Below are 27842 nucleotides of genomic sequence, written 5' to 3'. Positions count from 1 at the left end.
ATAAAATGGGGCTAGTAATAAAGAACAGTAACCATTATGTGAAGCTGTCCCTATTTACTTGGTCGAAATGTTTTGTGGTTACCCCAACCACTTCATCAGGACCACACAGGGACCAGCCCTGTGTGTACCACTCCGTGCCTTTACAAACAATCAGATAGATTTATACTTTTTGCAACTGATTTGGTTTGCTAAATACATACGATTCCCATGTTACAAGGATTTCTTAGGTGCATAGGGTCGAAGTTTCTGTACAAAGATAGAATGACACATGAGGATTAGTTACACACCCTAGTCCACTAAATGATGTGGACAAGGGACCTCAATCAATTTATATTCAATTTAAGTGTCAAAATTCTCTTGTATTTCTTAGAGAAATAAAGTGCATATTTACAAGTGCTCAAGTGAATATGGTGAAACACATAGACATATACACACATAGACATAACACAAAACTACGGTAGTTTGCGTGGGTATAACCTACTTTTATGGAGGTGTAATTCTACTCCATGGTGTTGCTGGGGCAGGGAGGCTCTAGAAATCTAGATCAAGGTATGAGATATTGTAGGTTAAGCGCAATGGGAATTCTTAACAGATGAGAGAGACTGAATCATAAGGATTCGTCATGGTATGTTGCTTCCTCTATGTAGAATTACACCTCCATAAAAGTAGGTTATACCCACGCAACCTACCGTAGTTTTGTGTTATGTCTATGTGTGTATATGTCTATGTGTTTGTGTTTCACCATATTCACTTGAGCACTTGTAAATATGCACTTTATTTCTCTAAGAAATACAAGAGAATTTTGACACTTAAATCGAATATAAATTGATTGAGGTCCCTTGTCCACATCATTTAGTGGACTAGGGTGTGTAACTAATCCTTATGTGTCATTCTATCTTTGTACAGAAACTTCGACCCTATGCATCTAAGAAATCCTTGTAACATGGGAATCGTATGTATTTAGCAAACCAAATCGGTTGCAAAAAGTATAAATCTATCTGATTGTTCGTAAAGGCACGGAGTGGTACACACAGGGCTGGTCCTTGTGTGGTCCTGATGAAGTGGTTGGGGTAACCACGAAACATGTCGACCAAGTAAATAGGGACAGCTTCACATAATGGTTACTGTTCTCTATTACTAGCCCCATTTTATTATACATTTACCGGATAGGAGCAGAATAAAATTAGGGCTCACTATCCAGGTAATTTTTATTGATTTATTTCACTTTTCACTCCAAACAGCACATCACCACACATAGTATAAAATAAAAAAAGTGCTCCTGCGTATTCCGCCAAGTTGTAGCACGCCCCAGACAGTAGATGCCTGGGAGGACCCCTATGATGAAGCATGTCACCCTGGGGAAACCCTAGGTGAGTGAGGGGACTCTAGAAAAACAAGTGTTTTTTTCTAGTATAGGACTCTACTAATTGTAGAGTACATAATCTTAGGTAGGCTTTATTAGGATCCCTTTGGATCCTTTTTGATAGATATGCTACTTAACATCCCCAGAAAATACTCAGCTAGACCAGCACTGAAGACATTGCACTGGCTGCCCATCTCAGAATGTTTAAATCACTCTGCATTGCGCATAAGACTCTGGGGCACAGGCCCCAAAATTACATGCTCTCTATTGTCCTTTCACCGACCAGTGCGCAACCTGAGATAGGCTAACCTACTCCAAGCTATGGTGCCGAAAATCCTGAGAGTACGCTCAGGTGGACGTATGTTTTCGTACAATGCTTCCATTCTTTAGAACTCACTCCCTCTCCAGCTTAGATCTAGACCACTTTACATTCAGGAAACAACTAAAAACGTGGCTTTTCCAGAAATTGCAGTAAGACTGGAAATTGCTTGTGGTTGCAACCAGTGCTAGGATGCTTTAGGGTAGCCATGCGCTCTATCAAGAATTAATTAATAATAATAATAATAATAATAATTTATGGTAAGGTGGCTTGGTAATTTAAAAGCTGTTCTTAATCAGATCACAGAATCCTGACTGATTACAACGTTCAACCTTCTAAGCTAAAGAAAATGAGTACTTCTAATAATGAGATACCTTGTCCTATTATTGTGAAATGTTTGATCCAGTCAAGAGCAGTGATTTGACAACAGAATTAACTCGGGGAATTGTAGTGTTGGATTGCTTGTATTGCGCTAATATTGGACCAGATTATAGTGGTTTTGCTAATAAATTAAGTTTACAGGACCTGCATTTTGTAAAAGTAGACTAAACAGAACAGTGTGAAATAGTTTAACTTTTGTGTTTGTTTGTTTAGTTGTCTGTACATTTGTGTTCTCTTGCATAGGGGCACAAGGGAAACTGGCAAGCTATGACAGCGGCTGTCAAGCCATCCTGTGCCTTGGGTAACTGAAACCTTCAGTTAGTCATTTCTTTTTTTAACATCACTTTGCTTTCTTGTATGTTTTTGTAGGATACTACACAATTTCTAAACCGTTGTGTGTGCAAAGGAATTGTTTTCTGATATCTGTATTATTTTATGGTTACAACTGCTTTGTTACATTCAAGATTGTCACTCAATGTGTCACTTAGTCCTACGGCATTAATATGTCACACATAAGCACACCTAATAACTGGAAATGTCACACATATGCAAACTGAAAACTTGCCAAATCACGTAATCTCCCAGGGCTGTGCCTGACAAAAACCATGTCCTTATTTAATGTAACTGGTGCTCAAGTAAAGCGCTTCAATACCTTAGAGTCAAGTTCGCGCTATATAAAACCAGCAACAACAAATGCAGAACCTACAGCCCTCAAACTTCTGGATTAAACAGGCAGATCGCATGTAGAGTTTCTCAATCTTTGGTACACCAATGAGATCGGCGTAACACGCTAATAACTAGACTGCGCGATTTAAAGGGTTTATGAGGGGTAGTTAAAGCTGAACACGTATGCGGTAATCTACACCCAACATGGCGGCACCCACATGACTGTGTTATGCCCGCTCTAGAAACGCCTTCACGTCTTAGGGCGGGGCGATGCACTTGTTTACCCATCTTGGTTGGTTGCTTGGAACACGTCGAGCCGTCATATGACCACCAGGTGGGAAGTAAGTAGCACCACTAGCCGTTGTAGCCTTGGAGAAGACGTGCGGTGCTGTGTCAGCTAGGGCCGGTTGTAGCTTGTTTCTCTCCGTGTACAACTGTGACCATGGCCGCCGGCGTCCGGACTTTCCTCCTGCCCAGCTGTCTTTTGCTGCTTTTCGGTAAGTGACGTCGCCTCCGCAGGTTGGTATTCAGGGCCAGGTGCAGCACTTTCTCAGCAGTTTAGACCCAAGAACCGGAGCTCGGCAGGGGGTGGTCAAGCGGGGAGAGGCAGGGTGATAGACATACTCCATGTCCGGGCTGTCTTTACATAGGTACCATGACAGGTAGGCCTTTTGTTGAATGTACAGAAGAGTGACTTGCCCAGGTGCACTGTGGGCTCCCAGCCAGCGCTGGAGAAAGCGCAGCTGCTCTACGGGAAAGGTCGAAGGCTTATTCTGTGCCCCGTTTTTTGTACCTCTAGTGTTCGTTATGATCCAATTATTTATATATTAATTTGTTGGAAGTTGTTTTTAGCATAACATGAAGCTGACTCGGTGTCTTTATGTATCACGTAGACTTTCTACTAGTCTAACCTTTTCCCTTTGATATTTGGTTCTTGAAGTTTTTCTCTTTCAATTCTACACTTCTCTCTGTACGTTCTAGAACGAAAAGTGTGTGGGGAATGTACCTGGCTGAATTCAGCAGAATTGCCTTTTAGCATCGTGCGTGTGTTCCTCAACATGGATCCTCGCACATTGGTTAGCTACTCTGGCTTTGTGATGCATTCCAATAGAAAGTCTGCAAAGAATCGGTTTCTAAACTTTTGGTAAACTTATTCATGGCAGTAAGCTAGCTCGTGGAAGTTAATTGTTCTCTTTTAGAGGACAAGTACGCGCTACTCCAAAATCGCCGACCAGCTTCGTTCTGCAGGGTGAAGCATATTCTGCTTTAGCTGTTGCTAATTACTTATTCATTGCTGTCGGCGCTACATTATCGCCAGAGTACGAAATAAGTGGGATTCAACCGGATCCCGGAACTGTCCGCTGTTAGTGAGCCGGATCCGTGCTGGCCCAGTAAACGTGCTGAATTAGCCCCGATGTAATTTCCCGACAGTGGGACGCCTTCAGCAGCACCATAATGTTGACTGCTTTTTCTTTTGAATTGTTGTTTGGGGGAGTGGGGCGTGAGGAGGGGTCTTTTATACCCACTAAAGGCCTAATTTAAGGGTCTTGAGTTATTTTTGTGTGGGGACTCAACCTATCGGGGAAGTGTCTTGAGGAGGCCCAGCTACAAGATTTGGGAACTGGGAATGCCATGAAGAACAAGCATTGGTATAGCCAATAGGTCTCGCCTTTTGGCTGTATGAGCGCTGGAGTTGAATATGTCTTCAGTGTCTGCATCAGATGTATGTAATGGAAAATAAACACATCAGGAGCATGAGGCTTTCCTTTGCAGCCAATCCGTCAACCTCTTTTAGACACAGCACTATGAAGGTATGAATCACCACATGGTGGCCATATTCCATCAAAAGAATCTCTGATAAAAACACTACTGGTTAGGTGTAATGTCCAATGACATCCAAAAAGCTGGTAGTTTCACTTTGTCGCTGGAGTTTTTTGACTTCAAGTCTTCTTGTACTTTTGAGCATTTTTGGGACTCTATCACTGGACAGGAAGTGGGAGCATTACAACTGGAATCTTTTAATCCACATGCCAAACACAACAAAGTTGATTAAAACTTTTACAGAACAACTGATTGCGCTGAAAGTGGTGCTGTTTTCAAGGACATTCTTCATAAGTCTGCCATTTTAAAATAAATCCTCTTAGGACGTTAGGCGGGACCTGGGGTTACAGTAACTACACTTGAGAGCAGCAATTTATAAAAGTACATCAAACTGCAGTAGGTTCTATTTTTTTTTTTCCACAAATTGGAAAAAATATCACGTCTTCTAAACGTGAGCCTGACACTACCAAGCAACCGCTCAGCTATATTTTAGAATCCCTATGGATAAGTTTCAACGTGGTCCACTGAGAATGAGGCACCCGCTTCTCGCCACGTTATGTGCCTGTTTTATATAGCGGGAACTCGATCCATTACAAAAGGACACATTCATTTTTGGTATGCACGGTGAGATTACGCAATTTGCCCAGAATTACAGGACGTACAGCCTACGCAGAGACTCAAACCTTGTTCCCCACCTCCAAGTCGGCAGCTCTGGCTATTAGTCCACATCCTCTAGGAAATCTGGCGATTCCCCAAACAGGCTAGTGCCCCAGAAGAGCCGGTAGAGATGGGAAGTTAATCAGGACATGAGTCTGGCAACTGACTGACCCCAGCCAGATCTATCATCCCTTCACACAAAGCCGCCCCATTAGACAACAAACTCTCCTATTACCTGCTCTCATAACAAATGGACAGACATACGAGTAGTGAGATATGTAGAACACTGCTGGCAACTAATGACGTACGCACACGCTACACACACACGCGCTACACACAAACTGAGTTAAATAAGAACTCTGTCTCAACCAGACAGGCCTGCTGACAGCAAAGATGTCTGCCATAAACTACAGGTCACTGGAAGACTGATGCAGTCCACTCTACAGGTCCCAAATAGTCACATACTGTACACTGATATCCCCTAATGACAAAGAATGATAACGCAGCCCATCGTGCAATCTAGTCAACTGAAATATCCTAAGGCAAATTATGTAAAAGAACACTAACAGCAGGCCATCCCAGCCCTCTTTATCAACTCCTGGGACACTGCTCCTCTGCAGACCCATAAGATTACAGCGTGGAAGATCCTCCCGCTACAGAAAACACAGGACATCACCGACAACATCAAAGGGTCACCACCAGCATAATAAAAGGGCCCTTCTTGGTGAATCAGAGCTGCCAGCCTCAAAACATAATAAAAATGTGTCTAATCTCACACTTCCTCGTTGCCCCATAACACTTACTGCATGGGATTAAAGCGGGGGCAACAGTCTTGCAACACCCCCCCCCCCCCCCCCCCCCCCTCTGGTATAGCATGCTATCCTCGTGGACAATTCCTAAAGCGTCCCACCGACAGGTAAAAAAAGCATTGGCATAGGCAATAGGTCTTGTCTTTGGGACCTTAGAAGTGTTTAGTTATCCAGCACAATATCCTTGGTGCAACAACATCCACTGTTGCATGGCTAAACACTTATAAGGTCCCAAAGGCGAGACCTATTGGCTATGCCAATGCTTGTTAAATGGAGATTCTACATGAAAGGGCGGGACATGTGGTGCTCAGATTAGGAAAGCGCGGAGGCCCTGGCAGTAATCGCTATACAAAAGGCAGCCTCACGACACTAACTACTGGATGTGTACATGTCATTGTGGCGATTCCCCCAAAATGGGCCAACCGTATAGAAATCAAATTATACTATGTTCTAGATATTATCCCTAAAAAGCAAATTTAAGTTGCAAAAGGGGTTCCGTAGCTCATGCTTTTAGTTGGACCTGCGCATCCGATAGTCTGCATTTCTAGATGCAAAAGTCTTCAGGGTATGCATGTGTTTATTTACAGAGCAGTCTACAAATATGATGTGGAATTTTGTGAAGTATACATTTCCAAGCATGAGTGCATACACAAGAACGTGCGTTACTTTGACGTCCTTACGTTTTCAAGATACAATGACGTTTAAGAGGGCTTTTGCGCAGCGCCCATTGGGTGACACGGACTGTAGACAAACAAGTAGATTCAGACAGTCACGTTAACCTTAGCTTCAGGCCGAAAATGGGGAGAAGAAATTGAAAAGAGGGGAAAGTCTGGCTAAAACGAGTAGGAGAAAAGAGATCGAGGGAGAGAAACGAGAGATAAGAAAGGAGGGACGGTGTGTAAAATATGGGGCGGAATGAAAGTAAGAACTGAAGACGAGCGAACAAAAAAGATGAGAGCGGCAGGAGTGAAAGTACAGCTGGAGGAGGAGAATGGAAAAGCAAAAAAGATCGGGAAGATGGAAAGTGAGAATGGTAGAGAAGGGACAGCAGAGGGAAAAAAACGTGTGAGCTCAAGGGTGGAGAAAGGGGAGAACAAGAAATGGGGACACGAATAATAAAGAGGAAGGGCCAACATGAAGCTTGTAAGAAATATGGTAGTGGAGATGAAGAATGGGACAGAAGAAAGCGAGCAGAGTGATTTAATATGAAGGGAAGAGCGACTGAAGATTGTAATTGTATTTACAAAGCGCGTACTACCACTGACTAAGCGATGTGTGAGGGAAACGTAAAAGAGTCAGATATGCAAGGAAACAAGAGTGGGACAAGGTGGGCAAGAAGAAAGAATGTAACATGGAAGGGTGGGAGAGACTGTGAGAACGAAAAGAGGTGGGCGAGTGAGAGCTATGAAAGAGAATGAAACTAGGTGACAAAGCTGCGAAAGGAAAGTGAATGAAAAGTGCGCTATATAGCTATGGCGAGGAGGGAGTGGGAGATATAACGAAAGGAATGCAGAAGCATTGTGATATGTGAAGTGATTTAGAAGTGTCACAGAAATATCCGAGGAAGGAAAATTATAGACGGAGAGAAAGGGAGACTGACAAACTTAAGATACAGAGAAGAGGGAGAAAATGAGATGAGTGAAGAACAGGAAGGATGGAAGGAGAAACCAGCCCGGGAGTGGTGCGAGCTTGTGCCCACCGCTGCAGGCGTAAAACCAACGCGACTGCCATCGTGCCTTGTTACCAATTAACGCGATAATTGGAAACAGATGGCATTAATGCTCGCTCCCGAGCACCTTAGGCCAGGGAACAAAGAAGGCGGGACAATCGCTCTCATTGGACCAATTGCGTGCTGTCTTTCTTTGAAAGACTCATGCAAAGGCCAATTGCGGGTGATTTAAAAAAAAAAAAGTGTGTTTTTTAGAATTTAAAAGCCCTTACTAAAGCCTCGCTGAGCAGCGCATGCGTGCTGGCTCAGGCGAGACCTAAAAAGATGGTTAGAGTTGTCCAGAGTCTCCCAATTATCTGTAGTCTGAGTATGCTTGATGGTTCTGTACGGATATGGGCTGCCAACCATATCTACTGTCAGATTCTGCCTAGAGGTTTAAACCGATGTGCTTTTAAAAAAAAAAATCTTTCTCTCCCTCTTATCCACATGTTTCTGTGCTGTGCTCTCCTTTCTCCACTTACCATTCACCCGCCCTGTCAACCAACCTCTCCTTGTTCTACCACTGTTCTCCAGTCTCCTCACACTCCTCCTCTGGCCCCTCCCCAACTACTTATCATTTGCTCATGACCCTCATGTGACCCACCCCCATAACTTTTCGTCATCCCCATTCTTCATAAGCGTTATCCTTCGCATTTATCCTTCTGTATTGTTCTGCTTACCTCTTATTGCCCTACTCAGTACATGCTTACCCATCTCCCTTATTCACATCACTAATTTTGCTGATCAATGGTCTACTTCCTCACACTCCTTTTAATCCCCTTAATCCACCTTTTGCATCTTCACCATCTGCTTTGATGCTCATCGCCCCTTACTCCTCACTAATCAATCCTTTTCTTTTTCTACTCCTTCCTTTTAATCGCTTCTTTACTCTTGTTTCATCCACCGGGTTTCTTACCATTCTTTTGTCTTATTCTTCCTTCTAAATTTTTTTTTCTTGCTCCTGTGATCACCCTCGGTCTCATCTCTGTACCCCATCACCTTTTCCTCTTATTAAAATTCTAAAATCTTTAATTGTGTCTACTTCTCATTGAAGTAACAGTTCTGAAGGTGGTAGTGGGTTTTTCAGGACCAAAGATGAAAGGATACCACCAGCTTCCTCAGCTGTGAGTACATTTTAAGGTAATTTCTTTAGTGTTATAATTGAGGTATGCCCTCTAACCTTTCGAAAATGCCTCAAAAGCACATTTATTTGTAGCTTAAATAAGTGTTTATCGAGATCAGGAACACCTAGCAGCTCAGAATTTTTATATTGAGTGTTTTCTTTTTCCCCTAGCACTTGCGGTCTGTAAAAGTTGATTATTATTTGGGTTGGGTGACCTTTTCCGTGAATAATAACACTTCTTGTCTCGGGGACCCTCAGTCACTGAATTTATTTCAGCTTATCTCCCTAGTAGCGGCGGCACAGAGCACACAGGCTCTACTTGGGCAAATGTGCAAAGTATATATCTATCTCTATCAAAACAGTAATCCAGTCAAAACACCAAGTTACAAAAATCTCAAACTGCATTAGAAATAGAAAATAAAATGTAATAAACAAAATGACATCAATCCGATAAGGAGAACCGGAGAGGAGTTTTAAAGTTTTTAGGTGAAAATGGCACCAAAAAAGTGACTTCAGGTCAACCACAGCGGAGCTCCGATTGGATACACCAAGTGGGATGGTTCTTTGTGGAAGTCAAAGTGCTGAAGTGTTTGCAGCCCACTTCAGAAAAGGACTTAGTGTGGGCATCGCTAAAACTGAAGCTGCTGCCATGGAACTGAATACCTGAAGCAGGTTGTCCCCGTTGACACTTTGAAGCTTTTGAGATTTCTTGCTGAAAATATTCCAGGTCCCTAAGTGGAGGTGCAAAACAGATCTCTGCTGTTCTGATATTTAATTCATTAGGTCCTGCTGAAGCTCTGGAGAAAAAGTTTTCAAACTCATCTGGTGCCCAAACAGCCACAGAAGTTTAGACCTGGCCATATGCAATCAGTCTTGACCCTGTGCCTCATGGAAACAGTTCAGCCCAAACTGTGGTGGCATGGTGAGCAAAAGAATGATGGATTTAACCCAGATCTCTTGACTAGGGTTAATGTTTTGATTTGTTCTGCATTCCGTCCATCAACTGCTTTTTGGTTTTCTTGCAATGGCAAATGCCTCGCCGTTTCTGACGTAAACGGCTTTTAATTACTGTGACAGGAGCTTGTTGTCACGCTATAGTGGGGGTGTCTCTGGTATCCCTTCTTTTTACACATGCACAGTAATGGCAGCCATCCCCTGTGACCTCACCCCTGTCCCCAGGCACTTGAAGTAGCCAAAGGATTAGGCTTTTTTTTTTTTTTGTATTTCTTTTTTTTGTTGCTTGTTTTGTGAATTGGCCACAAGGCTATCTTGGTAAGACCTGGCCCACCCTCTAGAACCGGGCAAGTCAATAGACTAATCCCGGGATGCCAGTGTAATGGAAAGAAGCAAAGGCACTCTAGCTTATTGTCACTTCATGTGCGTAAGAGAAACTATGATTTGGAGGCTCGTCTATTATTTTTTTGTTCTTTCTTTACCTTTGTACTAAGAGCTGTGCATACATATCTAGATCTGTTTTTGTGAGAAGTTACACAAACAATATAAATATCACTTACTATTGTTTTTATAGTACTTGTTTTTCATCCCAGTGTAGGGTGTAAGTTTTATGTCAAATACACATTATACAGAGACAATGAATTAACCAATTGTCCAAATGAATGTACAGAAATGTTGCACAACACGAAGGTTAGAAGGAGCACAGGCCTTGCTGGGACTGTCTGCCATATGGAGACTGATTGTAATTCACTGGAGGGCCCAGGCCAGTGCCATACTGTTGTGCAGGCAGCAGAGTTGGTGCTGGACCCTCTCCCAGACCACTTACTGGTGACGGGCCAGACCTTTAGGAGAGGGAGAAATTTCAGGGTGGGAAGCAGTAGGTGCCATGAAGTACAGCGCAGGCTGAAGGGCATGTAATTAAGCCCACCCTATTGGTTGGCCGCATTGGAAGTGGGTCTGGGCCAGGCAGCCGGTCAAAGGATTAAATAATTGAGGCCTAGGCATTTCGGGAACAAAGATGTTGGTTGGGGCAGTGTCGGCGAACTTCAGCAGAGGACGACTGGTGACAAACTGGGAGCAAGGAACACCAACCCACTCTGAGGCGCTGTGAGCGACTGCTGCGGAGGCACACAAGGAGCAGCAACTGACTGGAGAGGGCCCTCGCAGGAAGAAGGAAGCGTACCTGGAGGATGCGTCCAGGAAAGACATAATGCCACAGAACAGTAGGGCTGGCATCTAGAATCCCTCAAGAAAAAGAAGGCGGTCATGACAGCGACTCAGCAGCACCAGAGACGTCCCCGCAGGCATCTCGTCTTGGGAGCACAACTACCCCTAAAACTGCGAGTCACTGTACACCGTGATACCAGGAGCTCGCCATTGCAATCACATAGCAAGATTGATCTCATACTTACCCTGCCTGATTACTAGGATATGGAAGCCTGCGAGGAAGTGCAGAAGAGGTGGCACACTGCGAGCTTCAGATACTGGGCCCACCGAGCCTCCCACCTGGATTCAAGCTTGCCTGGCTGAGGGGTGTTACCATGAAACCGGTCCTAGGATGCTTGTTTCTTGTCCAGGGAGGATCTGGCCTGGCAGTTGAGGCTGGACAGTTCCCATGAGGAATAAGATCAAGACTGATTTGCATATGGCTGAATCTGAACTGGGGTGGGGAGTGAGCAGAAGAACAAAAATGGCTTTAACCCTGATCTAATAGTGACTGGGGGTGAGTGTCTGAAGTTTCAGCGCTCTGTCCATCATCTTTTTGTGTTTGTGGTGGTTGAGCTAGCCAGAGCAGAAGGAGACATCCATACCCAGGATTGGTTGATGAGATGGGTGCTGGGGATGACACCCTGTGGATATGTGGCAGAAAGGATCCAAAACAGCTCATGGCAAGCCAACAGGTTGTTGTGTCAGCAGTACAGAAAGATAGGCAACAAAAGAAGAGGCAGAGGGCACTCAGTGTGGCGAACGCAAGAAAGGTTTTAAGCCTGGCATCTGAAGCCATCACGATTTTGTCTAGTGGCTGCACTGCAGTCAATGCACAGCTGTTGCCAGTGAATGATGAGCATGAACAGTGCTTAACTGCATGGGTCAGCGCAGCATGGGACTTGCAACCAGGAGGAGGAGGGGTGTGCTAGCAGAGTGCCTGCAATAGCATTTAATTACACTTGGCATGTATATTGGCTTTATAAATGGTGGGGCAGCCAAGTTATGCACAAGGATATCTAGACCCTCCAATGCAGACACAACAAGCAGCCCTGCTGGTAATGTGGGGGAAGTATGCAAGAAGCAAGGTATGTTAACACCTTGGTAGCCGCATACACTGGCAGCAATGCAGATCAACCAGCACCATTCATGGGGCCAAACAACTGGGCCTCCCCACTACAAGTCTGTTCTAATGGTTGCCTTAACACCCAAACAGACAATTATGAAGTGGTCAGCCCTTGCCAGTAACAAATACATGGGCAAGTGGAGCATGTAGGAAGGCTGTTAACAGGATATACGAGGAGTCCACAAAACTGGTGGCCACTCGCTATGGTAGGCAATGTGGGGCTTGTCCAGGCATGGTTGGCGCAATTGGCATAACTCCTGTGAGTGATCTATTTGGAAAGTCCAAGTTCACCAGCAGGCACAATCAGAACCTCAGATGTCTGCACGGAACCCGGTGCAGACCTACCATAGGCTGAGGTAGGTGGGCTGTACAATAGGTCAGGAGCCAGCCAAAGCATAGATGGAGCCACACAAATGTAAGCATCTGTCTTGTCATGAGCAGCCCTTGAGGAGGGTCAGCGCTGCAAGCACAAACTAGGGCACAGGCATGCAAGGAGGGGCAGGACTGAGGCAGTAGTTCTGCATGGGCAGGAGGCAATAGCAACCACACTCCCAACAGCCATGTGCATATTTTAGCATGTTCCCAAGGAATTCTCCTCCAGCCCCCCCCCCCCCCCCCATGATTGCTCCTTCTTGATACACACTGAATAATCGTTTTAAGATCTTCTTAGTTTCTCGTTGCTTAAATGGGTGCAATTTCTGATGTTTCCCTCCTCTTCATTGCTTGATTTTGCTTGTAAAAAAGGCACTCGTCGTTGAAATGTCACTCATAATTACACTGAAATTATGAACCTGTCACACATGGCAATCTAAAACTTTAGCAGCTATGATGACTCTGCTATCTGCCTTGAAGTGGCGCGGTTCAGAGATACAGCCCGATGGTCATGTGCTGCCTGTCCCATTTAGGGTTGTCCCCAATTACTGCTATCCCCATAGGCTATTGGCACAAAGCCTGAAGCGGGCAAGGTGGACTAGGAAGTTAACCATGGAAACACACTTATGGTTGGGGAAACAGGTTCAAGCTGTTGACCCAGCTACGTGTGTGTGTGTGTGTGTGTGCTGGGGGGGGGGGGGAGAAGATTGGATAAAATGGGCTCCTAGAAGCTAGGGGATGTTTGGGTGCAAGGACACATGCTCCTTTGATCAAATGTGGGTGGAGGAGGAGTTTACTTATTTATCTGAATGTCCTGATGTACATACACTGCAGACCTGAGAGCAGGAAATCTGTATTGTTGGCAAATGCTGTACAGGTTATCTGGGTTTGTTATTGTTAAACAGTAATAAGAATGATAAGAAAATATTGTGATCTGCAATCCTACATGTTGCACCCCTTGAATTGCTGGGCACTCAAAAGCTATGCATCAAACTCCTTAACCCCCTGAAATATTTTAAAATGCAGCCTATTTGCGACCAATTAAGTATATCTTAACTGTCAGATTCTTATTTTCTTGACTGCTCTCCTCGTGACTCCACCCGCTTTCTACTGCCACAGCTTGGCCTCCCGTTTATTGGGTTCCTGAGTCCTCGACTCACTCTCACTCTTTCCTGCACTGACTAGCAGTTTAACTACTGAAAGCCGTGAGATAACTTAGAAACCATCTTGCGTGTAATTCAGCCGAGCAAGCATTAGCACGAGACCTATGGCCTGTTAATTATAAACGATTACAGCAGCACGCCGGGTGGCTTGTCGCACAAGAGGTCCACGCAAACTCAAAGTCCGATAGTCTGCAGGCTTCGGGACTTGTGATGTGCATTGCTGCTGCGGTAATGTTAAACGCTACTGTCCAAAGGCACCTTGTTATAATGCCAGATGGCCGAAGTGCAGATTGGCTGCTCGCATTCTTTGCACTGTGAAGTAAATGTTTTTAGCGGCTTGAGTGCTCTGCTACTAGGATTGCCATCGGGCTATTGATTAAATTATTTTTTTGGGGGCCGGTATTTTAATGCTCTAGTCGGTACAAATATCAGCTGTCTCTTAAAGATGGTATTTTGCCCCCCCCCCCCCTTCTTGCTATAATTGCCTTGAAAAATAGATGGGAGTCAAAAGTACTTCAAAATATTTTGTAGAGCGGTCTTAATGGCCCCACTTAAGTAAACCAAGAAAAAAGGCCAGGTTAACATGCATTGGCAAAGCCAAGAAGTCTCGCCCTTGTTGACCTATTGGTCCTGTCAGATCATTTTTGCCGATGCTATGCAGCACCAACCAGCAAAACGCTATTTAAGCAAAAGTTTGACAAGTCCTGTATCTCCTTTAACATGCTACCCATTGCTTGCTCTTCAGGTACGTGGGATGCACTGTTCTGCTACAGGGGTACTTGAGATAAAGACTCTCGGACATTACTAAGGGATGCTAGTCGTAGCAGCAACTAACCCTGCTTGACCTTGGCTACCCCTAACATTGCCCTTGCCAGCCCGGGTGACAAAAGTTATCAAACCAAGTAAGCAGAGCTCTGCGAGCTTGGTTTGCTTCATGTAGTTTCTCTTCCTTCTCTTTTTCTCCATCCCCTGAGCAGCGAATAGGAAGCTGTATAGTACCTAATCTGCCAAAATCCATACAACTGAAAAGCCTACAAATCCAGGTTACAAGAACTAGTAAAGAGCCTGTCGTTTACCTACAAAATCTTAAAGGCAACCAAATGTCAATTATTTCACACAGCTGGGAATGGTAGCTTCTCTCTCCCCAAACTTGATAAAGCAGGGTTAAAAAGTGTGCCGGACAACGATTAGATGGGTAAAGGCTGGGATATGTTGTTTACAAGAGGACTAATACATTTCCTAAAAATAGTGGCAAAGCTGAAACGCCTGATTCCATTTATAAAACTTAGTCAGCGTGCTTCAGTGTACAAACAAGTGTTGCATACTACAAATGAATGATTTCTCAGCATTATCTTCCGCCCTCAGGCGTGGCGAGAAATGCCGAATGGGTTTATTGTGAGAATATGTGCGATACATGTAAAACAATTTACACACCATGTTAGCAGCCACAAACGCATCGAAGCTGTTCAAACTAAAAATATAATTAAAATCAGGCACATGGTTCCTTGATCTGTGTGTTTTTTTTTTTTTTTTGTTTTTTTTTTTTTTTTAATTAAGGGACCAACTGCGTCTCTGCCCCCTGGCAGATTGGATGTTACAAAATGCACTTTATCTGAAATATTACCATGATCTTGAAAGCAGACTATTCCGCAGAATGTAAGCATTCCTACTGAAAAACAAATATTGATTGCTTGCTTGGGATCCCTCGTCCCACCGAAGTGCCTACATGGATCATCATTTGAGTAGATATATTTTATTTGAAATGCCAATAAAGGCCCACAGATCACACTACAGTAATAGAACCTAATACAAAAAATGCACACTTTAAGAAATCAACGAAAGACCTCACTGTCTGCGCTCTCTTAAATCGTGAATATAAAAACTCATCAAGAATAAACAGCTGACACAGAACTAGGGAACGTGTCAACTGAAGCTTCTCTGGTCGCACTCTTGCTTCCTTTAAGTTAATTCTTTACTACCACTTGTCAATTATGTTGCCCTACAAACCTTTCTTTGACTCTGAACCAATTAGGCCCATCCATGTCTTCGTTCCCTGACCCAAACAATTCTCTTACCAGGTCGTACTACCCTTTCAGCCTAATTAATGGCCACTTCAAAAACTTCCTGTGGGTCGTGGGTGGATCACAATGATGGCAGGCATGTCTTTATGGGGCCCCATTTTAAGAAACTTGGGAGGGGAGCCGACAAATTGGGTACCAGTTGGGAGAGAAAGCTTACACGATAGCCAGACCCCTGAAGTTTTAAGACTAAATGCTGTGCTCCTGGTGTGTGACAGCCTGGGAAGGGTAGAGATGAGGGTGAGTGAGCAAGCCTGCATATTGTATTTATATAGTACTTACTAACCCTGACGAGGCGTTGACGCAGGCTGGAAACGGCACCAATAGTAACCTCTTTTAAGCTTGGAGGTATAAAGCACTGTTGGATAATAATCTTGACAATAGTGCTTGTAGGCGTGTGTGGTGTTTGTTTATTGTTTTGTTCGGTGCTGGAGGTAATGTGGACAGGCTGAAGGGGCGGTGGGGGGCAAAGCATAACAAGATGAGGGGGGGAGGGGTGTTAGTGGGAATAAGAAGCGGTTATGCGGGGAAGCACTCTTGTGGAGCACTCCAACAAAAATAAGTAGCTATGTAAACATGAGCAGTACCCCCCCCCCCGTGCGTGCATGCATGCATACATACCAGTTCCTGCACAGCATGGAATTTTTAGTACATGCCGTGCTTTCAGCCCATACTGTGCAGGAACTGTTTTTGGCGTTCCCATTGCAGTGCCCCTTTTTAGAGGCACTGTAGTACATGCTCCATGTTCTCTATGCTGATGGAATGTTTATTCACCTATGTTCTCTATTGCCTGGTGAATTCTAGGTTCTCTTCCAAGGCAGTTGCTGTTGGCTTCTGTCGTGGAGAGTCCGCTCTTGTGTTTGCTCCTTACGTAATAAATCACTCTACAAGGAGATGCTTATCTACGCCCGTCTATTTACAACAATTTTGGCGACGACTACTGGTTAACAACTCACGCTGCATATCCAAGGCATACAGCAGTTCCATCACAAGAGCGGAAGATCTTCACCCTCCACATCCACGTTTATCTTTCGAAATCTACTTCTGGGTCTTCCGATTTATGCCCTCATCGGCCCAAGGCATGAATTTACTGCATTTTGTCGGCGCAAAAGCAGCTGGTTTGCCAACCTTGACCTCAAGGTTCGTTAAACAGGATTTAGTCGCTGGAAGTATTATTTAGTGGTGTGTGAGGCTGAGCCAAGTTCTAGGGATCTCCAGCTGCAAGTCACTACTCACCGTTGCCTCCTGCCTCGTCTCCCGTTCCGTCTGGTGTTGAGATGGCAGTTGATGCGGGAGGAGCTTCGTCGCTCTCGATGGTTGCAGTCTGAATGGTGACGTCGTAGAACTCTTCTGTAGCGGCGTGGAGAGTCCGCTCTTGTGTGTGCGCCTTACCTAATAAATCACTCTACAAGGAGATGCTTGTCTACGCCCGTCTATTTACAACAGGCACCTCTGTGGGAATGCCCAAACCCCCCCCCCCCCCCTCCCCCAGAAAGGAGGCAACTCCTACTCTGGTGGGTGGCCTCACCACAGGTTAGGCAGTATGGCGGAAGGGCAGAGCTGGCGCTTCACTGCCAAACTCTTAATTGGGACCCTTAGTGTGTTGCCTGACTGGTATCTTCCAGCATAGACTAGTTTCTGACGGCCCCCCCCCCCCCCTGAAAGGGAGAGCCCGTGTTCTCAGAGGTCCAAGAACCATTGATGCTCAGCAGAAGGTGTTCCGACATCCTCTAGCAGGATGGATAGTAAATCCGTATACCATGGCCAGAGGCTTGAAGGCATTTACTACCTTTGAAATGTGACCCCGCACCCCAGCCCCACACCTCTGTTGCCGATTTGGATCCAGAGCAGACAAATTAGAAATTCAGATATTCAGGAGACGTGTTTGACTCGCAGGCTAGTCACACCCCTGAGGTGGGCTGCCTGAAGTGAATAGCCAAAGAGTGCTTTCACCATATTTCAAGAGTATGCCCACTCCCCACAGGAATTTCTCGGGGAGGGGGGAATGTAGTAGGTAGCCCATTGGCTAAAATCATATACTGCCCTAACTTGAGTTTTTAGTGGACCCCCTCCCCAGAGGACTGAAGAATGCCATACTCCACAAGAACTAAGGACCTGCCCAGACATTGGCACCATACCCTGCCTGACTGCTTGCTCCTTGACAATTGCAAATACCCAACTCATCCTGCAGTAGTGCATCAACCCCAACACTTGGAGAACTGCCCAGCACTCTGACTACTAGCGACCACATCTTCCTGGTTTACCATGTGGGCCATCTGAGGAAGTAACACTTCAGGAGGAGATTTTCGTGGTTCTTGGAGGCTAACCCGGTCTCTGGCAAGTTTTGAGATGCTAAGCCGTACCCCACCCCCTCCCCTCCTATACCCTGAGTATCAGAGCACCTACCAGTTTGTGTCCTGTCTGGGCACCACTGCTGTAGAAAATCCTCCTGCACATTGGGGGGGCTTCAGGACCATCCTCCATGACGAGTGGTCCTGCTGTCTTGTATTTCCCTCTTCTGCAGAACCGACTGACCACCATAAGCACATGGATCACCTGTGCCTGCCAGCCAAGGTCCTTTGCACCTGTAATCCACATCCTGGGGATGTGACTCCTGATTGCGTCCCCTAGGCATAGGGGTCCTTACGACCCAAGTCCCTCTTTGTGTAAATCTACACTGGTTCCCCCAGTCCCTCCTTTCTGCCTTTGCTTTCAGCGCCCCATAGACTTCCTTGGTGTAGCGCTGAGGCTACCATCCGACGAGCACTTCTGCACCTGGACCCCCCAGGGCCAGTTACCTGAAACTGCTGCTGGCTCTTTGGACTATAGCCCCCTAGAGCCGGAAGTCCAATAGGGCACCCCTGAACTTCAACTGCAATTATGTGTATGCTGTGTTTTTCCTCCCATAGGATAACCTTACCGCATTTAAGGCTCATACCTCAGTTAAGAGCTATTTATTTGTGAAATTATCCTCAAAGTTATTGTAAAATTATATAAAACTGGTATTTTTCAAGATTGGTCTCGGATTTCTAAATGTGTGTGCATCCTTTATGGACTGTGTGGTGTGCACAGCAAATGCTTTACATTCATTTCTGATAAGCCTAAGCTTCTCAACCACACTTCCACAAATAGAGCAGTTGGGATTATTTAAGTAAACCACATGTGGGGGCATCTGTACTTTTTTGCATGGTGTGCCTTTACGTTGGAAACGCTACATAAAAAGCCAGCTTCCTACACTGCAGATTCAGAGGATCATAGAGGTTTGGGAGCAAGCATCCAAGTAGATTGTGTGTGTGTGTGTGTGTGTGTGTGTGTGTGTGTGTGTGTGTGTGTGTGTGTGTATGTGTGTGTATATATATATATATATATTGCCATGTAGTGCAACGACAAGTTATGGCAGCAATCTCCTATCTGAGCTCTGATAATAGCCTCTCAGATTGTGCCAGGGCTAATGCTATAGTCTGGCTTGAATACTAACGATTTCCTTATTTTGCCGAATTTCTGCAGACCTACATACTGGGCTAGAAAAAGCAGGTAGCAAGAGTTCCAGGGTTGGAATATCCTTTCGAGTCTGTGCAAACCTACTAACTTGCATGTTTGAAGGGTTTTCACCGGCACTGCTCTAATCTTTTCCCATATTGTGAGAGGTTTGAAATTTGCACCTGACAAGGGCAGATGTAAAACTTCTTCCAGGGTTAGGGGAAAAAAGAGGTTGGAGGGAAAGGACTTGTAAACGCTCTACACATTTTCGCAAGAGCACATCTACATGTGCATATTTGCTACTGCTAAACAGTTCATCCTTTCTTTTTTTTTTTTTTTTTTTTTTTTTTTTTTTAGTGCTCTTTCCTTGTCTACTAATTGAAAATCTGGGGAATTCATGAAATGCGTTGATCTGCACTAATGCTAAGACATTCAACATGGGTGCACATTTGAGTTTCTCTCAGAATTGTGCCACTAATTATAGGTGTGCGTTGACCAAGACATTTTGGTTTTATTAAAATTCTATCAGCTGGCTTTCTTGTGAGTGACCACATTCTGGTGTTTCACGGCGAGCATATCAGGACACAAAGTAGTTGAGTGTCAGGAACTAATGTGCACGTTTTGAGACAAAAAATATTCTTGTTTTCTGCAATGCAACCGTAAAGTTTTACAAAAACAATGTCAGATTAACACCCGCTTTGTCCAGCCTATTGGTCTTGCCTATTCTTGTTCGTGTTTCTCATGATCTTGTTGAAACTGCTTACATTGTGTCTCCACCCATCCATTCTGAATGTTTGGAAATACTAAAATGCATCTTGACATTTTACTTAATGATTCTTTCAAGAAATGGTACCGTCAATTCCACAGTAGTTTAGCAAAACATTTTTTTTTTCCTATTTGCATTTTTTTATGAACATTTTATTTTGAAAGCAAACAATTGTCAATCTTGCTTTCAAGCTTCTACTAATATTTGCATCTAATCGGAGCATTCTGGGAGCATTATACATGGCCTCATGTTAAACTTTGGAAATGTTATTTTTTTGGAACTACTGGCCGTAGTGCAGTATGAGTTTACGACCCTTATTTAGAGGACTCCATCTAATAACGTTTTTCCATTAATGAACCATATATACAAGTTCAGACAGCATTCACGTATGGACACAAATATTACTTCAATTGCTGACAAATCTCTTCTCTGCTCCATAATGTGATGCTGTAAACTGGCAGCCAAAATGTTTGTGCTGCAGGAGGGTTAAGGCTCCTTGTCCCAAGGGCAAAATAAACAAACTTGTCCTTGATCCCCAAAAAATATGCCCTGTACATCGGGATGTAGGATTTACACACCCCTGCGCTGGGTTCTTGTGGAGTACATCAAAGATTGATTTACAGGAACCCTGGCTAGGAAGGTCTAATGGAATGGGATATGGTAGATATTAATATAAGAAGGGGCAATGGAAGATCCTGACGAAGAAACGGACCAGTAACACGAGGTTGGGTAGACTGAGGCAGGAATAGAAACTTCTGGCTATGCTAAGATTATGTAATAATGACTTTATAAATGATGGTGGTATCTGCGGTACCAGCGGCTAACTGCGATTTAGGAAATGCTAACTAAACTCAACTGCTGGGGGAAGTGGTTTGTGTGTTATTAGAGGGCTATTATCCCTTTTGTTGTAAACAATATATATTTTTTTTACTTTTCCAAATTTTATGCAAAAAGATCCATAGGCTACTTCCGCCAGGCCTCTTTCCCCAACGTCAAACTGCCCGTCTGACTTACTGGTTTACCCCACTGAAAAGTTAAAATGTAGAGGACTTTGATGGGACCAATACCTAGCAGACCCCATAGACACAACTTTTCTGGGCCTGTTCTTCAGACTTTTCCCTCTCAAATGTCACTATTGATGTTGAACCTCAAACATCCTGCTGAGGTTCCCAACAAGGGCCTGAGCTTCTGTAGACTGCTGTCGGATCCAGCTGGCACAGCATGGATTGAAAATCCATGCCGTTCAGGAACTGGTGTGCATGCACATGGTTGGGGGGGGCATATGTATTCCCCCACCCACCTTTATGCATCCACTAGGCATGATGCACCAGGGGGCCCTGTAAGGCCCCCTTCGTTTCTTCTCCTTTCAGAGTTTTAGTGGTGGGACCGCAAGCATGTTGATGCCTCTTATCTGCAGGGAATGGCTTTTCTCTGGGGGCTGTGGTGGTCTGTCCTCCCAAATCAAAATTTCATTATTTCTAAATTGGAGTGGGATTTTTGTGTTCTACTTTTTGAACAGATTTGGTACTCCTAAATGCTTTACACATTTCGTCCAACTTAAGCCTGTCTGCTGTGTGCTACAGCTACCAAGGATTGAGCTGTGGTCTAAATGATCTGATAGAAACTTTTAGCCACCAATTCCTTACCTTAGAATATTTCCCAGGCATCAAACTGTATCTGGAAAATTTTATGCAGTACCTCTACACACTGGTAGGAGGAGTTCTAATTGGCCTGCGTCATAGGCATCCTCTATGCTTGATGTGAAGTGCACGGTGGTTATATCCGTGCCACCACAGAGCATAGACTTCAGTTCCTTTCCACAGCATTCTCTCAGATCCAGAAGAGCTACCAGTTGGTTTTACTGTGGTTCCTGGAGCCAGACCACTGCTCCAGGACCTGTCCTAACTGCTGCATCATTCATCCCAAAGCAATTCAGGGGTGGCAGATGAAGCTTCTGGCGCCTCGACATTGTAAGACTCTGCAGGTCTCAGTCGTGTTGAGCATCTCTGGCCTTTAGAGTTGTTCTCGACTGACGTTGCTGTCACAATCGTCTGGCAAATCCCACAAATACACTGCCTCTGAGTCAAAGAGCATTTAATTTCTTAGATGTGTTTGCAAGTCATTGACCATGGATCAGTAACAACCACACAAGTCAAGGCACCAACTTGTCACACTCCACTTGTGGAGCTGGAGTCTGGGGCTGTTCTGCTCCCTCCAACTCAGGGTCTTGAGGCCTTGCACCTTATTTGGGCAACCTGATCCCTATTGGGCCCATGCAGGTAGGGGAGGTACCCTGGCTGTACTTCTGCTGGCAGGTCCACTCTGTGTGCCAGTTGGGCCCTCTGGATACATGCCGACTTTAGGTCATGAATCCATGACCTTTGCCAGGGTTTGTTCCTGTTGTGCCGAGCCCATAGTCTATCTTGACTCTGATATGGAGCCAGACTAGCATCACACAATGTCGGCTGGACCCCGAAGCCCATCTGGTTCTGAGACCGTGCCTCCCTTTGTTGAGCCCACCCCAGATGCTGGCCTGGTCTTCCCTTCAAGCGTGGTTATGGAGGACTGGTGGTGTGGAGGGCAGCTGAGGTCCTTAACCTTCCATGCAAGTGAAGAGTAACTTCTTGAGAGAGGTGTTCAACCAGGAATACTCCTCAGGGAACCCGGACTGCTTATGCTCTGTCAGTAGTCCGGGATATTTGGGCTCTTGTCCTAAAGTTTCTACCTCTGTCCTGTATTTTGGTGAGACTGCAGGGTCAGAGTGCCCCTCCCCGACCCCCACATCCTGCTTGTGGCATATTGGTGCTCCGCAGTGGGACCTGAAGTTCCACTGTACAAATATTAGACTGAATTGCGAAAGATCTTAAGTGGTGGCTGAAACTTTGATTGGATCAGCGGCAGGCCCCTCTCACTTCCCCACCTAGAGCTTAAGAAGTGGCAGATGCATCGTTCTAGGGCTGGACCAGCCATCAGAGGTGGATATTCGAGGTCTGTTCTCCGGCAGAGTCTCTGCTGTAGCTCAACTTCCTGAAGTGAGTGATTTGCTTAGCATTGAAACCCTTTCTCCCATCCATCAAGGAAAGTCTGGTTCAGTTGTTCACATACAACATCACTGTCAAGAGGTATCTGCATCCGTAGATGGCTCAAGGTGTCTTTCAGGACTCTGGAGAACCATGGCTCGATCTGTTCATCACCACATAGAACACACTATGTTAGCATTTCTGCATGTTTGAGTTTCCACAGTGGCTTTCACTCGTAGATGCGTTCCAATTAGACTGGAATGTCTGACTCCTGTAAGCTTTTCCGCTGATACCACTCCCGCCCTAAGTTCTCTATCAGGACAGATAAAGCCCAAGTCATACTAGTGCTTTCAGATTGGGCACAGAGTATTGTATACAGAACATCTGGGCATGAGGATCTCCTGTTGCAGCCACAGTGCAGTGTTCTCCATCCAAACCTGCACCTGCTCCAACTCCATGCGTGAACATTGAGCAGCCATAGTTGGCGGTCATTGACCTCCCTCACAAAGTCAGATTTCATTTTGGTAGCCAGGGGGTCCATCAAGAGACTGTGTACGGCTCCTGTTGTGACAAGTTAGTGGCTTGGTGCACTGAAAAGCAATTTGACCCTCTTTCTGCACCCTTGCTGGACTTGTTTAGTCTGTCCTTAGCCGGCCCATCTCTGCTTTTTTGTGGTTGCCAGATTAACCACTACCCTTCAACCACCATTATCGGAGAATTTCTCTGGCCAACACCACTTCATATGATGTTGCTCCTATTTGCAAAAGTGTCCAACTTAATCTTGTTTTAAAATGGACCATCCAGTGAATGATTTCCCAATGTCTGTTTTGCCAAGACCCATTCTAGAATGCTTATTGTCGATTGTTAGTGGCGTGGGACTGGGTCTGGAGAACTGTTTTGAGGGAGTGGGTTTTTTTTTTCCTTTTTACTGGATGGCTTTTTTATTTTTTTTTATTTCAAGGTTTCTACGGTTTTGAAGCTAGGGGATCTTATGTGCTTTTATGAAAATAATGCAGCTCATCGGTGTAGAATTTGAACAGTATATTTTGTTTAAGTATTCAGCGCTGTTTATATTGCTAATGTGACAGTTTGTCATTATATAATTAAAAACAGCTGTCCACAGTGAATCCTGTGCGTTCTGGTCAGTCCCGCCCTGCGTCCAGCAAAGACACAGCACTGGATGGGGGAACTAGTAATGCAGGGCACACTCGATTTGATGCACAAACTAAACTTTGCATCTCTTCAGACAAACTGAAAACCATTTTTAATTAGTGGTTCTGGGAAACTGTTTTGAGCTGATCCCTTCTGCTGAAGGCAATTCTCAAGAGAATTTGTCCGTGCAGGGGTTTTTAGAGATCTTTCTTGGGTCCTCATTTCAAATTGTGCATTAATGAATTCCCATTTCAAGAGTAACTGTTGGATCCAGATTCCTACCTTCTAAAACCCACTCCACCCCCAACCATATCTTATTATGGTAGAAATACTGGCAGTGGACTGCCCTCTGGATTTTAGCTCTTTCCCCCATCAATGAAGAGTTTCTTTTACTACCAATCTCTAAATCCGATCCTTCATCTCTGCAGTGCTTATGCTCCCAAGCTCTTGGTAGCATCTACTTTACTGTGGCAAGCTTGGGGTATAAAAATGCAGGTGAACTCTGGCCCTAAACCTCACTGTGATTACAGAAGCACTTTAACTCCTTGTCTATTCAGCTTTGTTTTTAATCTGCTTTTCTTTTTCATTTTGCAGGTGTTCTTCAGTCAAAAGCGTGGGAAGTTGCAGTGAAAGATGAAGCAAATAAGACCTGTTTGTATGCTCGTATTATGCTGAACATCACAATACACTATGAAACCAATAATGGTAGCTTTGTAAGTGCATAATATCTGTAGTGTTTTTGAAGCATATGTACATCTAGATGATTGACTTGTTTTATTTAAAAAAAAAAATATTTTTTTACATTTTGTAAGCTTTTACCATTCATCCCGTGGCCAGTTTAATGGTACACGAATGATGGGCAGTATCTAGATTTACGGCTATTGATTTTAAATCATTGAACATCGTGCACCGTTTTGCACAGTATCATTCATCACCTGTCTAATCATCAAATTATAATTGAATTTGGTGGTTCACCAAAGTAACCTACTTTTTGCAAGAACCTGTGTAGCCTAGTTTTGTGGTCTTGTTCTTTCGAGTGCTGTGCTTATTCAAAGTACAAATTTGGGCACGTGAAAAACACAGCAGTCCTTGGAATCCTATGCTTCAAAGACAAACTGCCTCTTGGTGCTGTATAGGGTGAAGAAAAATCAGCTCCCCCATGTTTATTCCAATTGCTACTAGACCCACAAAAGACCTAGTCATCTGTCTTTGCAAAGATTGTATGTCCATACATTGATGTGCATGTGCTTATACTTCCCTTTATGCTCCTCAGACCACAGGGCAGATTGCCCCATCCTTAACCCCTTCTTCACTTAGGGCCTTATGTAGGTGGCCTGGCATTTACCACTTCATAAATACCGAATCGGTATGATTCGGTATTTATGAAGTGGTAAATGCTATGTAGGTATTCATTCGGTAAAAATTACCGAATCGTAGAAATTCGGTAATTACCGAATCGGTATTTACCGATTCGGTAATGAGGCATACCTTCCCATTGATTGAATCAATGGGAAGGTATGCCTCATTACCGAATCGGTAAATACCGATTCGGCAATGGGGGGAGCACAATCCAGGGTGGCAGGGTGTCACATTGACACCCTGTTGCACCCCTGATTCCTGCATGTGTGCACATGTGGCACACATGCATGCCCTAAGGGCATGTATGTCTGCCACATTGCACACTTCTAAGCGCTTGAAAATGCTTTAACAGAGCCATTCTTCATTTACCACCAACTATTAGTTGGTGGTAAATACCGACTCCACACGACACCCACACACTCCCCCTACATATCATTATAGGATTCGGTATTTACCAAATCGGTAAAATTACCGATTCGGTAATTTTACCGATTCGGTAAATTACCGAATCCTATAATGTGCCCCCTACATTGCAAAAGCCTAAATACTGGTCAGTAACAGTATAATTACCGAAAATCGGCCGTTACCGACCGGTATTGGGCTACCTACATGAGGCCCTTAATGTTGCCATTTGCTGTGAGACTGGTTCTCTGAGGACCACCTGTGCATCGCTGTCTCTCCATGCAAGACCCAGGAAAAGGGCCAAGAATGTTACTTCCCTCCTTTGTGTTTTTTTTTTTTTTTTACGGATTTTTATTGTCAGTTGCACAATATACGCAGGGCTCTGTACCCCAGAGGCCACTGCAGCATCAAGTTATACATTGGCATGACCGCAATTGACTTTTTTTTATAAACCAACACAATCTTTGACCTTCTATGTTGTCCCGGATATCTACACCACTCACCTCAACTCCCCCCCGAGTTGCGCAATTCCCACTGATGACCACCCACCCGCCAATAACCGAGGACCAAAAAAGGAAAGAACCCGACAAACTACCTGAACTGATGAAAGACCATCCCACTCTGAGCACACACCCCAGGCAACCCCCCCATCCCGATGTATCGGACTCAACCACCCTATCTCTACCCTCATCCCACTAGGAGATCCTCTGTTGCAGTCGGAGGCTCCAGCCACTGGCCTCTATAGTCCACCCACCGCTTCCATATCTTATAATGCTTACGCGGACAGCCCCGGGCCACAAAGATGGGCTGTTCCAGCCCCATGCAGAAGTCCAGGCCATTTTTCCAAGCGGCCACCAAGGGAGCCTGCGTGTCCTTCTACATCTTGGCAACATCGCGTTTCGCCAATGTAAGGCACAGCTGCATAAGATGCTGTTTATAGATATTGCCCCCGATACCATCCATTACATGCAGCAGGGTGAGCTGTGACATGCGTGGGAGTAACCACCCCAGGACCGCAGACAGGCAAGAGAAGACTCTCCTCCAGAAACGATCCAGTGTCGAGCATTGCCAGACCGTATGCAGGAATGTGCCCTCCGCCCCACCACACCTGAGGCATTCCAGGGAGGCAACCAGGCCCGCCCAATACAGTCGAACCAGAGTATAGTAAACCCGGTGGAGGTACTTGAATTGGATGAGGCATAAGCGCATCGCTATGGCTGCTCCCCGAGGGGTGGCCAGGGCCTCCCTCCAATCTTCTTCCTCCCAACGTACCCACGTCCTCCTCCCACACTTTTTGTAACTTGTCCAATGTAGGCACACTGTGGGTGACCAGGGACTGATATATCCATGAGATCTTTTGGTTGCGAGATCACCCATGAAGACCTTCGCCTCCAATGAGCTAAACTCTGGAATGGAGGCGAGACCCTCCAGGCTGGGGGAAAGCGCATGACGGAGGTGAAGGTACGGGTAGAACTGTCTGAGGCATGCAAAATTCTTCCTGCAGATCCCGGAACGATTTAAGGGACCCATTCCGCACCCAGTCACCCAGGGTGGAAATGCCGATGGCATCCCATCCGCTAAAACCTTGTAGGGCCGCCAGTTCTGGCAGGCGTCTGTTGTGCCACAGAGGAGTTTCCCCCCGTTAGTGTATTCCACCACCCCATTCTTCTTGGAGACTGCCGCCAGATCTGGCAGACCACCTTTGACACCGGCGGCAGCGCACTCCGCAGCGTCGCCGAGTAGAGGATTGTGTGGAGTGTGTAACGCCCCATTAGGTGCCGCTCCAACGCATGAGCCGGGTCCTCCCAGCCCCCCCCCCGGTCCCCATACCACCACCCATTGAGGACTAACAGGTAGAATGAAAGCATATCTGAGGTCGCCAGACCTCGACAGTAGGTGGAGAGAAAGCACATGCGC

The 27842-nt window shown here is 45.1% G+C and overlaps 1 protein-coding gene across 2 annotated transcripts in view; it reads left to right on the top strand.

The window, feature by feature from the left end:
- The first annotated feature begins 2958 nt into the window (after nucleotides 1-2958).
- LAMP2 (lysosome associated membrane protein 2) overlaps nucleotides 2959-27842 on the top strand; it is a 320221-nt gene continuing 295337 nt past the window's right edge. Inside the window, exons 1-2 of one of the 2 annotated variants that reach the window (XM_085608103.1) lie at nucleotides 2959-3226; nucleotides 24759-24877. In XM_085608103.1, coding sequence (XP_085464229.1) covers nucleotides 3172-3226; nucleotides 24759-24877 — 174 coding nt within the window. In that variant the 5' untranslated portion in view covers nucleotides 2959-3171. The remainder of the gene's footprint in view (nucleotides 3227-24758; nucleotides 24878-27842) is intronic. The other variant, XM_085608102.1, reaches the window with a different exon arrangement.

This window comes from Triturus cristatus, chromosome 5_2 (genome assembly GCF_964204655.1).
Source record: "Triturus cristatus chromosome 5_2, aTriCri1.1, whole genome shotgun sequence".
Classification (NCBI taxonomy): domain Eukaryota; kingdom Metazoa; phylum Chordata; class Amphibia; order Caudata; family Salamandridae; genus Triturus; species Triturus cristatus.
This window is presented reverse-complemented; position numbering and strand designations above follow the sequence as displayed.